Source organism: Triturus cristatus, chromosome 4_1 (assembly GCF_964204655.1).
Source record: "Triturus cristatus chromosome 4_1, aTriCri1.1, whole genome shotgun sequence".
NCBI lineage: Eukaryota > Metazoa > Chordata > Amphibia > Caudata > Salamandridae > Triturus > Triturus cristatus.
The window spans coordinates 11,047,680-11,062,481 of record NC_140585.1 but is presented as its reverse complement, the minus strand read 5'-3'; the positions used below and the strand labels follow the sequence as shown (position 1 = coordinate 11,062,481).

Below are 14,802 nucleotides of genomic sequence, written 5' to 3'. Positions count from 1 at the left end.
TTAGAGGTTGGTCATTGGATTAATGTTTTCTAGTTAGCTCAATGTGCTTGTACAGCAAAATTTACAAAGTGGTACAGTCCAATAGTATTGGACATGGCCTCCCTAGTGTGGTTTCCCCTAGTTGTTTACCTCTTACAAGTCTGTCCGTACCCAGCTGCCAAAAGAGGTAAGTATTGTCGACAAGAGGTCACCTACTTAGGTGACCTACTGTTGAAGGGGGTAGGAGACTAGCTCATGGGCAAATTAAGGGTAAGTAATATTAAGAAACGCACTGTTTTTTGTTTGTTTTTGTGCTTGGTATATGTATTATTGTGTCCTTTTTTTTGGTTTATGTGCCTATTATGTGTAGTATTGTGAGCTATTCTGCATGGAAAGTACGCAGGGCAGCTTGTTGTTGTGTGTTCTCTCTCTTTCTCTCTCTCTTTTGAGCCTGTCTAAGCTGTCTAGGAACGGCCATGAGACAATCAGTTGGGCTTGCTTTAGTCATTTATTTCACAGGATGCTGTGAATATGTTCTTGAATAAATAGAGACAAAGCACCTCACCAGTACACGTCTAATTGGCTTTTAAGTAATACTGTTTGAACAAATTGTTAGAATTAACAAAATGAATAAATAAATATGCCATGTACTACTCCTCCTTCTGTAAACTGATGAAATTGGAATTGGATAAGGATGAAAGGATGGGTAGAATAAACTGATGTTCCCTTATTTGACCTTTAAGGGGAACTATATGTTGGTGGTTTTTGTTCCAAATTCCCAGGTGGCAACACCATTATTGTTTATGTTATTACAGCACTACATAAGTCGCAGAGGCAACACGAGTCCCTCATCAGTTAGTCTATGTAATTGAGCTGACAGCCCTTGCTAGAGCTGGTGAATAGGTTTCTCCCCTGAATATGATATTACAAGGCCCAGATTGTGAAAAGTATGATGCATATGGTTCACAATGCTAGGAAAGATGCCTATATGCCCTTAGCACACATTCTTAAGAACAAAATGTTCTTTGCTTGTTTTCTTGTCTGCCACAAACAAGGTCTACTGGAAAATTCATGTACCTATTAGGTTATGTTTAATTTGTCAGTTATTCATGTAATATGGATCTCTGTTACATTCACAGTTTTAGAGTTTCCCGCTACACCTATAATATGAGAGCATGGTCATAAGAGCAAAACATGGTTGTAATTTTAGAGGTATCTGCAGTTTTGCACCATAGTGAAGGTTCACAAAGTAGAAGCTGTATCGTGATTTCTATGACTTAAAAGTTTGTTAAAAGAATAGTTGTTTTGAAATTCCTTTTTTTTTTTTACGGTTCTTCAGAAGAATAATATAGGGGTATTTCTGAAATTGAATATCCTCTTTTGATTATTTGTATGTTTTGTCTAAAGATTTCTGTTCTGTTCATTAACAGATATCTGCTGCCCTACAACCATTGCCAGAGGGGCCAGGTGATCAGATCCAACCAGGGGACTAAGTGCAAGTCTAATTTGGAGCCGAGGTGAAGGGACCCAGCCCAGGTGTTGCAGGCCACTATAACAGCGGTGAAGGTGGAAGGCCGGAAGAAACGTGTACCCCTACCACTCTCGGATAATTCTTGGGTGAAAGACGGGGTCACAAATCAGGACAGAGAGCTGATTCTTCACTCTGTTCCTGTTTTTTGGTGTCTAGCTAAGAGAGGCACAGACCGATAAAAAGAGCAAGGTGGTTTTGCCTGAGGGGACGCCCTCTGAAACAAGGGTTGCTTCAGATACTCCAGTTTCTGTGCATCAGGCCTCTGAGTCCCGGTCCCCAAGTGAATGCAAGTCTGCACCTTTGTTGATAAGGAGGTGCCTGGGCACACTAGGTACAATCTGTGGCCCCGACGAAAGAGCAGTGCGCCAGCAGGGCAACACAGGAGTTAGGGAAGGACTAGAGTTTAGGGTACAGGTGCTGTGCCTCTGGTGCCTCTTAGATTAGAGTGAAGAATACTGGTGCACTGCCGGAGACACTAGACAGGATCGTTGAGGGTATTTGCCCCGGAGGGTGATTGCCCTATCCTGAAAGAAAGACTTTTTCCTTAGGTGGGGCCGTGATTGTTTTCTAGGTTGCAAGTTGTGCAGCTCCACCGTGGGAGAATTGAACACTTGATGAATGATAAGAGCCTTTCTGTGAGGCTCATACGGACACAGGGAGAAGACTCCCCGCTGGCTGGCTGTATAGTGGCTTCAATTCCCCCAAGTACTTTTTTTGTTAGCAATATACACCTTTGGTCGTCCCATTTTTGAGGAGGAGCAGCCCATTGGGGTTTCTCGTCCTAATTCCCATTGCCCCGTTTGGGCCTCCTGGTCCCCCAAAACAAAGACTGTTTTTGTGACAATTATTGTACTTGCTTTAATATTCGCATTTGGAATATTGTTTTTTCTGCAAGGAAAATATCTTGTGCACACTTTGATAAGTACTACTCCGTCCTCCCCCTGAACATATCGTTGGTACTCTAGCCCTCATAAAGAAGAACACTGGAAGATCTATCAAGATAATGTTTTTATTTAGACATTGCATCAGACATGTGCTGTTGGCTATTTCCAAACTGAATGAGATAGCCACTGAAATACATCAGAGCAATGGAACTTGGAATTGGACTGGGTGGTTTTGGGATTTGCTTTCTGCTTGGGGTTGGAAAATATTGACAGTTCTGTTTGTGATAATAGCCATTATTTTCTCCTGCTATCTGTGTGTTCATAATGGCCCGATGCTCTGTTCCCTTTGTGCTTCTACCTGTACCTCATGTATAACAGCCAAACAAAATGCCAAGAATGTAAATGCCCAACTAGTAACTGACCAAGAAATAAGAAAACTGATGTTAATAGATATAGATGAAAACGTTCATGTTTCTTCTATTGCATAGCGAATGTCTTCAGCTAATGCTAAAAGGTCCGTCTGTGGAAATCGCAGATAATTGCCGTTAGCATAAGCTGAAGCCATTTTTGTTGTGGCATCCATTTTGTTAGCCATGTGATTTTTCCGTCTTCACTGTTGCTTGCCTTTCTATTCTACTTGAGTCATCCACTGTAGTTAACGCCTTCAGTACTGAGCCATAGCACTGTGTAAGCTCAGAAAGGCCTGTAGCTGCTAAAATGCACCTGTTTTAGAATGTAACTGTCAGGCTATTTCAACTGATGTAAGCAGTCCTGTCTCCCCTCCCACTTTGCGGACTAAGTGATATTTGTCTGACCATGTTAGTCGATAGCTATTCATGTGCATGCCTGTACCTTCTATTTGCGTCTCCATGCTTACTCAGCAACAAACCCAGTATATAAGACCCGTGGTTTCTGTATTCCATGGACTACCTCCTACAGTGCCCGAGGGTGTTGTATTGATGTAGTCCCACTCATGAGTGATTAATAAACTTGTTATTTGATATTCCAGATTCCGTACCAATCTCTATTTTGTTAGTCTAAGGACCTGTGGACAGATAAGGGTGAACCCCTGCACCGGTGAGCCCCTAAAAAGGCTCATTTCCACACCTGGACTCATCTCCCCTCTCCCTCATGGACTCACCTCCCCTCTCCCCCCTGACCCACCTCCCTTCCTTTGACTCGCCTCCCCTCTTCCCCTGGTCTCTCTTCCCTTCCTCCCCCCTAGACTCACCTCCCCCTCTCACCCCCTGGACTCACCTCTCATCTCCCCCAGGACTCTCCTCCCCCCTGCACTCACCTCCTCTCACCTGGACTCACCTCCCTCTCCCCCATAGACTCTCCTCTCCCCTGGACTCACCCACACTCCTCTCCCCTGGACTCACCCACACTCCTCTCCCCTGGACTCACCCACACTCCTCTCCCCTGGACTCACCCACACTCCTCCCCCCTGGACTCACCCACACTCCTCCCCCCTGGACTCACCCACACTCCTCCCCCCTGGACTCACCTTCCCTCTCGACTCACCTCCCCTCTCGACTCGACTCACCTCCCCTTTCCCCCCTGGACTCACCTCCCCTCTCCCCCCTGGACTCACCTCCCCTCTCCCCCATGGACTCACCTCCCCTCTCCCCCATGGACTCACCTCCCCTCTCCCCCATGGACTCACCTCACCTCCCTTGTTCCCCCCTGGACTCTCCTGTCCTGCCCCGCTCCCTTCCTTGGAGTCACCCCTTATCTCTCCCCAGGACTCTCCTCCCCCCTGGACTCACCTCCTCTTCCCCTTGGACTCACCCCCCCCCCCTTGGACTCCCCCTTCCCTCCTCCGCCTCCCTCTGGATTCACCTCCCCATCTCCCCTCCCCATCTCCCCCTGGACTCTCCCGCCCCCTTGTACTCACCTGCCCTATCCCCCACCCACCTGGACTCCCCTCCCCTCCTCAACTCTCCTCCCCTCTGGACTCTCCTACCCCCCTGGACTCTCCTCCCCTCTCTCCCCTTAGACTCTCCTCCCCTCTCCCCCTTGACCCTCCCCCCCTCTACACCACTGGACTCACCCCCCCCCCTCCCGCCCCCCGGACTAACCCACTCTTCCCCTCCTCCCCCCTGGACTCACCCCCTTTTGCCCCTTTCCCCCTGGACTCAGCCCCTCTCCTCCATGGACTCATCTTCCCTCTCCTCCCTGGACTCACCTTCCCTTTCTCCTCCCTGCCCTTGGACTCACCTCTCCCTCCCTGGACTCTCCTCTCCCCACCTGGACTGCCCTCCCCTCCAGACTCTCCTCCCCCAATCACCGCCCCTCTTCCCCCCTGGACTCACCTCTCCTCTTCCCCCTGGACTCACCTCCCCTCTTCCCCCTGGACTCACCTCCCCTCCACCTCCCTGTACTCAGCCCCTTTTGCCCCCCTCCCCCTGGACTCACCCCCACTCCTCCATGGACTCACCTTCCCTCTCTCTTCCCCTGCCCTTGGACTCACCTCTCCCTCCCTAGACTCTCCTCTCCCCCCTGGACTGCCCTCCCCTCCGGACTCTCATCCCCCATCACCTCCCCTCTTCCCCCCTGGACTCACCTCCCCTCGAAACTACCACTACTTCCCTCGTGTAGTTCACTCCTGCGCAGATTCACTTCCGGGTGACCGGAGGCAGCGGCAGGTCCATGCGAGGTTATTTAAAGCATCCTTGATTTCTAACACGACAACCCCACACATTTCAGCTTTCGGGTCAATAGTGGCAGTCAGCAGCAGCGTAGGCTAAAGGCAGCATCCCCTTAGGATAACAAAGGTCTGCTTCCGGGTCACCGGGGGCTGAGTCTCCAGTTATCCCGGATGTTAATGAGCTCCTCTGTGCCTAAAGGTAGAATAGTGTCCGGGTCACCGGGAGCAGCGTCAGCATCAGCAGTGGGTCGCGTGTCCCGCCTCGTGCAGTGGAGGGAGGAGCCCCTGAGGGTCTGTCTGTCCAGTGGAGGGAGGAGCCCCTGAGGGTCTGTCTGTCCAGTGGAAGGAGGAGCCCTGAGGGTCTGTCTGTCCAGTGGAAGGAGGAGCCCTGAGCGTCTGTCTGTCCAGTGGAAGGAGGAGCCTTGTCTGCAGTTACCTTCCATTTCAGCGGGGTAAGTTAGGCGTTAGATGTAGTGTGATGCCCTGAGCCTCTCCCACTCATCGTGAAATCTATGAAGTGTGAACGCAGTTCATGTAGTGCCAGCTCTCATAGTATCCCTCTCTGAAGGGGTATTTGCTGAGGGGCTATCGGCCCTTGGAGTATCTTGGGGGTGAAAGGCTCTCTGTCCCCCTCCTGCTGCCCCTCCCTCCGTTGATTTAGGGGTGTCTCACCCAAGGCTCACTGGTGGGGGCAGAACATGCATCGGGGAGTATCACAGGTCTTTTCCAGACCAACCCTGTGACCAGTCGGGTCGACCAGCACTCTACAGTTTTACCACACCAGGCGAGGGCTAGCCAGCTCATTACTCCAGGCACTTCCCTCCCGCCTTCGCAGTCTTGTCTGCTCTGGACATAGCTCATCAGCTCCACCCGCGTCTATCTCCGCTGCTCCAGGATGTGGCTTGGAGAATCCATCATGGTCCCAGGAGGTTCCCCCACCTCTGTCAGCGGAAGGCCTGCGATACCATTATAAGGTTGGGAGCTGGCATGCTTCTCTTTCGGTTCCCCCGGGTGCTTCTCTTTCGGTTCCCCCGGGTGCTTCTCTTTCGGTTCCCCCGGGTGCTTCTCTTTCGGTTCCCCTGGCTGCTTCTCTTTCGGTTCCCCCGGGTGCTTCTCTTTCGGTTCCCCTGTGTGCTTCTCTTTCGGTTCCCCCGGGTGCTTCTCTTTCGGTTCCCCTGGCTGCTTCTCTTTCGGTTCCCCCGGCTGCTTCTCTTTCGGTTCCCCTGGGTGCTCCAGTCCACACACAGCAGTTAGTCTTTTAAAACTTCTCTCTTGCCGATGTGCTAGGGGTCAGCAAGATGCAGGATCATAGAGGACTTGTGGGTGGGAGACTGAGTCTTGCCACTGTCCACAGATGTCTAATGCCATGGGTCAACTATCCTGCAGTCCTGGTTGGATGGACCCCCAACCCCACACTATGCTTCAGTTTTTAGGCTTTGCTCAGCACCGTGGACGTGGCTCCAAGGATCTGGGCCCCGGGCTGCCCAGCACTGCTTAGTGTTTACACCATCCCCCTCGTTAATAATGGTCCAGATTTTACTAGGTTTCGCTGCACTTTCTGGTTCTGCTAAATGAAATATTCTCAGTAAATCATCACCGTTTCATCTGCTCTCTCATGCAGGATCATTCACTCTTCAACCTTGCGCACGCGCACCCTCTGCATCCGCTTTGTTTGGGGCGGAAATGAAATGGGCAATCTGCACCATTTTGGTCTTGATTAAATTAATTACTGTCCTTACTCAGAGCCCAAGGTAGTGGCAGACAGTGCCCTTTTGTGAGTGGAGGACTCTTGTTGTTTTGTGCCAACTCACTTGGTTGTGTGATGTTTAATAATTGTGAGTGTACATGGCCCACTGTTTTATATGACTCCCTTCAGTTAGCCATAGCTCATTAACAGCACATTGCATTATGATATTTTTGCACCCATACTAACAGTGCTTAAACCCAAACTACATGTCCCAGAATGCTATGTATCCTTGCTAAAAGTTAGGACTTGAGGTGTACTGTGCAATGGGGTCACTTTGTGGCCTATTATAGAACATCAAAGATTCAATCTGGTCTCAGTGTGTGGTTTTAAACTCCTTTATATTGGGAATGGGTCCATTTGGGGTTCTTACTCATATTCACAAATACACCCTTGTTTTTTTATTTGGGGGAGATTATCACTCTAATGGATTAACAGTTGTGCTAGAAGGAAACAAAAGCGTAGTTATACAGAAAAATATTAGTTTCATCTTTTTTAATACATTCCTAAGCGCTTTTACCCACAGTTCTATACATTGAACGCTTTGATATCCAAACTTTGTTCTCTACAGTATTTTGAGTGTTTTATCAAAGCAAATTTATAAAGTCCAGCTAATTACCCACTTGGGTATCCAGGCCCTGGTAGCCATGCTGCTCGGGTAAATCAGTCAAAATAAGTGCGGTACAGAGATGGGGATGAGGTAGAGAGAGTTGAGTAAGCGAGCGGGATATTGAGAGTGATTACATATAGATATAAGTACAGAGACTAAAGAGAGAGAGAGAGGCAATGACATGAGACAGAGGTAGAGAAAGAAGAAGCCAAGTGAGGTATATTGGATGAGAGGTGAGGTAGAGAAGGCTGAGCTAAAGAGATCAGAGATTTAGAGAGGATAGAGATAGGCTAAGAGGGAAGGGGAGGTGAAGCGAGTAGAGAGTGATGATACAGAAATATTATTTTCAGTTTAATTGCCACCAGCTGCTTGAGAATGTGAGAGTTGAGGCTGGGCAGACCAAGCATGCACAGGAGAATGTGAGGGTTAAGACTGGGCAGACCAAGCATGCACAGGAGAATGTGAGGGTTAAGACTGGGTAGACCAAGCATGCACAGGAGAATGTGAGGGTTGAGGATAGGCAGACCAAGCATGCACAAGAGAATACGAGGGTTGAGGATAGGCAGACCAAGCATGCACAAGAGAATGAGGGTTGAGGCTGGATGGACCACGCATGCACAAGAGAATGTGAGGGTTGAGGATAGGCAGACCAAGCATGCACAAGAGAATGTGAGGGTCGAGGCTGGTACAGACCACGCATGCACAAGAGAATGTGAGGGTTGAGGCTGGGCAGACCATTCATGCACAAGAGAATGTGAGGGTTGAGGCTGGCCACACCGAGTATGCACAGTAGAATGTGAGGGTTGAGGCTGGCCACACAGAGTATGCACAGTAGAATGTGAGGGTTCAGGATGGGCAGACCAAGCATGCACAAGAGAATGTGAGGGTTAAGGAGGGGCAGACCAAGCATGCACAAGAGAATGTGAGGGTTGAGGCTGGGCAGACCAAGCATGTACAAATGAATGTGAGGGCTGAGGCTGGGCAGACCACGCATGTACAAATGAATGTGAGGGCTGAGGCTGGGCAGACCACGCATGCACAGTAAAGAGCAGATTTATTATTTTTTAGTGAAACGCAGTTTAGCAGTTAGATGCAGTGCTGTGATGTGCGAGGGGAAGATAGCTGCAGTGAGCCAGATCCATGAAATATAGCCCGCTGCTGCTCACTACCCCGGCACAAGTACACAGTCTACCTAGTGCCACGCAAAACCTTTACACCGTAGGGCATAGGTGTGTGTGCTGTCTAGCAATGGATTTGTACTAGACACACCCTTCCAGTCCAACATCCTATACATAGAGTAATCCTTCTACACTCCACAGGTTGTGTTTGTGCTGTGAAGTGCAGCGCACATGCAATGTGTGGAGTGTTTTAAGAAGGGACAAACTTTCTCCGTGTTATCACCCGCTTCAGTGGCTTTTTTAACATAAAATTCACAGATCCTCAGTACTCTCACAATGCGATATTGAAGCCTTGTACATTTTTCCATATTTCCGCATGTTGCTAATATATGAAGTATCGCGTGTCCATGGTGGTGATAGAAAGGAGGAGTTGATTTCCTTACAGAATGCTCCACCCACAGATCTGCTTCCTCCTTAGTTACTGACACCTTCCAACTCCCTCAACAGCATTCCACATTGGGTGTTGCCTCAGAGACTCTAGGATGTCACAGCTCTGCTGAAGAGACTGCAAGAATTTGGAGTTGGTATCACTTCTGTGACTATTCAATTGTATGAAGTTTTGAAAGAGTGATGTGTTTTTGTGCGTGTATGTGTTGCGAACATTTTGTGTGTGTGTTGCAAGCATTTTGCCAAAGACGAGCCTGTCTGCTCCCAGGCACGCCTGGCCGCATCCGCTGGGACCAGGAGTCCGGTACTATCCTCAATATTTCTCATATTCAGCATAAGATCTCTTGTCTTTCATGTACACAGATTTTAGTATCTCCCCCATGCTTACTTCGACTTTAGAAGCAAATGGCATGTATGCCAGCCACACACATAGAGTAATCTGGTACTCAACAGCCCTCACTGTGACCAACAAACAATAAGACTCTTCTACATCCTCAGATTGAGGAGTCGTTAAAAGCGGCTTTACTAAACCCACACTCCCTAGGCAAAGATAAGGTAGAAATACTCAAATTATTAGAATCTCCTAAGCCGGGTATCCTGTTCTTAACTGAAACCTGGTTGTCAGAGGAATCTACTCCAGATCTCCAGAAGCTATTCCTGAAGATAACCAAAAAAGGACGAGCTCGGAGAAAGAAGGTGAGATAGCAGCAGTTACTCACCCGTGGATCCACACATCTCTTTTGCAAATTACCCAGATTGAAGGTGTCGATCTACTTCCCTTTTCAGTTTTCGAATTGATGACCTGAACTCGGACTCTAAAGATAATGGATTTGCTGAGTTAATGATGTTGTTGAATTTACACCAACACATTACACGCTCAGGTCACATAAAACGAAATCCCTTAGATCTGATCTGGGCGTATAATTTGAATCGATCCAATATAATCGTCCTTCCTTGCACATGGTCCAATCAGTATTTGATCAGCGTTGTATTCCAATAGATTTTTCTAACTTGATCCACAAGCAGGGAATGAAAACCATACACACATGGCGATACATTAATACAGAGCCAGTGTTATCAACACTTTCAAACCCCTCCCCCCACTTCCCATTGATTGAAGACATTCCCTCCAAAGAAAAAGAATTCACTTTTTTTATATCCTGAATGATTTGTCGCCCCCAGATGAAATGAGAACTTCCCTGACTCCTATCGAGGCATTCAGTGACAATTTAAATACTTAACAAAAATGTTCTTTAAAGATCGTATAAACAAATACAGCAGCAGTAGTCCTGAAGGTAAGTATGAAAGATCTCTACCACCCTATCCTAGTTTGAACAAACAAGCATTTATGATCAAGGTCAAATCCGGGTCACCAACTGACCCTTGCCCTCCAGCAGTCATAGAATCTCTGACCTCATCAATCAATCAATCAGCATTTATAAAGCGTACCCCAAGGATATCTGGGCGCAGAGGGTGCTGCGTCTCCGTCGAAAAGCCAGGTCTTGAGCGATCCCCTGCAGAGCGTTTTCATCAATTCAGCCGCTCAAGCTGTCGCTCCAAGCGCGTTTCAAAATGCTGTAGAGCTCACGTTACTGAAAAACCAGGGAGAAGTCCCGGATATAACCAAGAATTATAGGCCAATACCTCTGCTCCCTTAACCTGCAACAACTATTGGTCAGAGAACTTTCTTCAAGAGGTTCCAGGCTTTATAACCACACCAGCTCTGAGTTGTTAATTTTTATCGATGGAATGTCAGCCTCACCACTCCAGCTTCAAAATATGATGCAATTTGATGATTACTTGATGAGGTTGAATCAGCTAAAACTGAATATTGACAAAACTGAGGTTGTAATTCTAAAGAATAAGACCAACGTTTGGAACCAACAAAAATGAGATTATTACTGAAGCCTAAACCCGCAGTTAAGAGCCGGGGAGTGATCATCGATAGGAATCTTAGCAAGAACCGGCTGCTGGAGCCGTAGGATCTAAATGCAGATTTATGTCTCAACTACTTAAGAGAATAACCCCCCTCCTCCCACTTTAGGCAAGAAAAGCGATAGCTGCGGCCGCAGTTCTATCTGGATCGCATTATGCCAACCCAGTATATTCAAGACTACAAGTAATTTTAATAGTAAGTTTACTATATCACCTTCTGAGGTGGGCACACGCACACCTATATTAAAATAACAAACCCCCTCTAAGACCCTCCGCCTCCGCTCTAAAGGGTTGAGAGGTCTAGCCCCTCACTTCATTGTAAACCAGGCGGAAATGCATACACCCGTACAAAACCAGAGATCTCCTCACTTGAATTTACTTTCTATTCTGAAATTACAGAAGATCAGATCAGGTGGACTCAGCTTTGGGGTACAATCTCCTTCCATACGGAGCTCTTTCCCGGCTAAATCCATTTTGAATCTAACTTTAAGTTTTTTCAGAAAAATCTCAAAACCTACAAGCCTATTCATACTAGGTTCTTCCTCGTTCTGATTTGATGTCCCCACTTTTGTGTATTTCTGATTCAGTTCCAAGAAACCCCAGGTTGAACTGTTAAAGATTGCAGGGATCTGTTAGCATGAGCTGAAAGCCATTTTGTATTTGGCAGCCATTTTAGGTAGCCATGTGCTCGCCATGTGCTGTTTCCCTCTTCCAGAGCCTTGCACATGCTCAGAGGGGCCTAGCTAGTAGAATGCACCTGCTCTTCTTTTATAACTGTCTGGCTATTCTTGCAGATGTAAGGAGAAATAACTCTCCTCCCACTTTGTTGAGCAAGCAAATATTGTATACCCATATTAGTCATTTTGCATGCTTACACATGCCAGGACCTCCCCTTGGTTTTATGCCGACTATGTAAACCTAAGCATATATAAGGCCCTTGTTTTCTGTACTCCTTAGAATGCCTCCTACAGTTCCTGAAGGTACTGTGTGACGTAGTCTCCCTCATCTGAGGTTAATAAAGATATATTTTATATTACAGCTTCTGTGCCAATCTCTTCTTTGTTGGTTTAAGAGAAGCAGGTGTATCAGTGAGACCCCTGAGAAGGTTTCTATGTTTAACAGAACATGCTCTCTTTATGTGCAATGACATAACAAGCATTTTGTAGAGGTTTGGTATGTTGGCGCGTGCTTCAGTCAATTAACCGAATATTACAAAAGAGAGGTGTACTGTTGAAGTGAGGATGATAGCGCAGTCTTGTCTGCTAGGGTACTATAAACATTTCATTGCTGCAGGGCAGTTACAATATCTCTTTTTTTTGGTAGCACAGTGTACAGTTTGAGCAGACCAAGGTACAGACATAGTGTTGGAAACACATTTCAAATCAGTGCATTTCATAATATATGAACTATGTTATGGATATTGTTACATTTTAATGATTACATTTTTTCCAGGTTTTAGAAATTCACAATTTTCTCTGATCACACTGGGGTTGGTGAGACAGGAAGGAGTATTTTGACCCAGCTGTCCTGTGATAACGTCTTGTCTTTTCTCTTTTCCTCCCCTCTGCAGACACTCGAGACTTGAAAATCAGAGTACCAGAATGGGGAGAAGACGGGCTCCAGGAAAGAAAGTGACAGCGCAGTGTTCACGTGAATCCGTAAGAGCCACAGTCCCATCTTATCCTCTCCATGACGTCTCAGCTTCAGGATCCCGAAATGATGCTCAGAGGGACCAGGTCCTGGAACCGCTATCGGAGAACCTGCCGCAAATTATCCTTTTATCCATCCTGGAGGAGTTGGAAGCCAAACTGGATAACTTGCTGAATACTGTGGAGGACGTGCCTTCTAGAGTCGCTGGGCTGATTAAGAAAATCTGGATAGAAAAGGATCAGGGTTACCTAGATAATGGTGGGGTGTCTTTGGAGGTGGTCTGTCCAGTGATCATAAGAGATTGTGCTGTTAGCCGGTCTCTTGCGACACCTCAACTGGACAGGCCAGGGGATCCGAGCTTGTGTCTTCAGACAGTGTTTTCTGATCGGCATGCACCAAAGCAGGACTCTGCGCTCTCTTTTCCGACCGATATTCAAGTGCGTCCAGAGGAGCCAAACCTTTGTCTACAGCCAGTGTTTCCAGATCGACGTGACCCACAGCAGGACCAGTGCTTGCAACCTGGGTTTCCAGATGTGCACGAGTCGCAGCAGGACCAGTTCATGCAACCTGGGTTTCCAGATGTGCACAAGTCGCAGCAGGACCAGTGCATGCAACCTGGGTTTCCAGATGTGCACGAGTCGCAGCAGGACCAGTGCATGCAGCCTGGGTTTCCAGATGTACACGAGTCGAAGCAGGACCAGTGCATGCATCCTGGGTTTCTAGATGTACATGAGTCGCAGCAGGACCAGTGCATGCAACCTGTACACGAGTCGCAGCGAGACCAGTGCATGCAGCCTGGGTTTCCAGATGGAAATGGACTACAGCAGGATTGTACTTTATTCAAGTTCCCTCAGACAGATCCTCCAGGCAGCTCACTGGAGGCAAACCTGTGTCTTCCCTCAGAATTTGTTGATGGCCAGGCACCAGAGCAAGACCAGAGCGTACAGTCAGCGTTCCCAGAACCAGATGCGCCCCTGAAGCAAGAATCATCCTCATTGTCTACTTATAGCTGGGACCAACAACAGAACCTCTGCCCACACCCACTATTTCCTGAAGGACACGAACCACAGCAAAACCACCGTATACAACCTGCGCTACCAGATGGGAACGGACAATCCGTGTCACCTGATTGTATGTCATCAGTCGAACACTTAGAGTCTGTGCTATTGTCTTTTGGTGGTTTGGGGTCACAACAAACCCAGTGCCTACAGCAACACCTATGCTTGCAGCAGGAACTTCCTTATGCACAGGACCCAAACGTTAACTACGAGCTGGAATCGACGTGCCCTGAAGCACAGGAACCAGCTCAGAACAACGAGCTAGAACCGGCCAGTACTGATGCACAGGGCTCAGATCAGAACTACATGCTCGAACCACTGCACACTGCGGCACAGGATCAAGAGCTGGAATCAAAGCGTCCTGAAGCACAGGAACCAGGTGTGAGCTACACGGTGGAACCACTGCACCCAGAGGAGCAGGATTCAAATCAGAACTACAAGCTAGAACCAGCTTGTACTGATGCACAGGGTTCAGATCAGAGCTGCATACTCGAGCTACTGCACCCTGAATCACAGCATCCACATCAGAACTGCAAGGCAGAACTGTGCTGTCCTGAAGAGCGGGGTCCGCCCGTGCCCCCATCATGCGTAGAACTGGAGACCATTACTGCAGATGAAGACGCCCCCGCAGACTCAATGGAGACCGGACCAACACTGTCACATTTATTGCCGTCCAAAGCCGCCCCAGGTATGTGTTTCGCTATGCAAAGACACTCATAATGCGTACTAACACATGTAACCTCTCCAAAATGCATATGTGTAGATTTTAGTAAGCCTTCGAGGGGATTAATATGGTTTGGGTTGAACCCCCTGAGTGATACTGACCCCCAGAGTACGCTGGGTGCAGATGTGTCCCTGCACTCTTTTCTGTTTCCACACAGGACTGCATCCTTCCTGTGCAGAAACAGGCCTGGTTATGGGACTCTGCATGAGACAAGCAGGCCAGTAGCTCTCGTCCTTCCTTGTTCGTCCTCATTCCAGCCTGAGGAACTGGAAATAGCGCCATTCATGGGAGGAATTACTGGCCAGAATCACACCAACTAGTCGGATGCAGGTGAGGTGGTGTTCATTGAGAATAGCAGACATGCGCAGTCTAGAGAGAGAACTGTTTCCTGTTGCAGAGTTACATTGGGTAAGACGCAGTCGTCTCCAGTTCCTGATATACAAATCCTAGTCTGTATTCGGCCGCAACAGCA

General features: G+C 47.9%; 2 protein-coding genes across 2 annotated transcripts in view; one reads left to right on the top strand and one right to left on the bottom strand.

Moving 5' to 3' along the window:
• Positions 1 to 5,275, bottom strand: part of LOC146839295 (uncharacterized) — a 123,862-nt gene extending 118,587 nt beyond the window's left edge. Inside the window, 1 exon segment of the mRNA XM_085650763.1 lies at positions 4,961 to 5,275. The gene's annotated coding sequence lies outside the window, so the exon portion shown is untranslated.
• Positions 5,239 to 14,802, top strand: part of LOC146839294 (uncharacterized) — a 105,332-nt gene continuing 95,768 nt past the window's right edge. The window contains exons 1-2 of the mRNA XM_085651319.1: positions 5,239 to 5,496; positions 12,469 to 14,294. Of these exons, the coding sequence (XP_085507445.1) occupies positions 12,500 to 14,294 (1,795 nt within the window). The 5' untranslated portion in view covers positions 5,239 to 5,496; positions 12,469 to 12,499. The remainder of the gene's footprint in view (positions 5,497 to 12,468; positions 14,295 to 14,802) is intronic.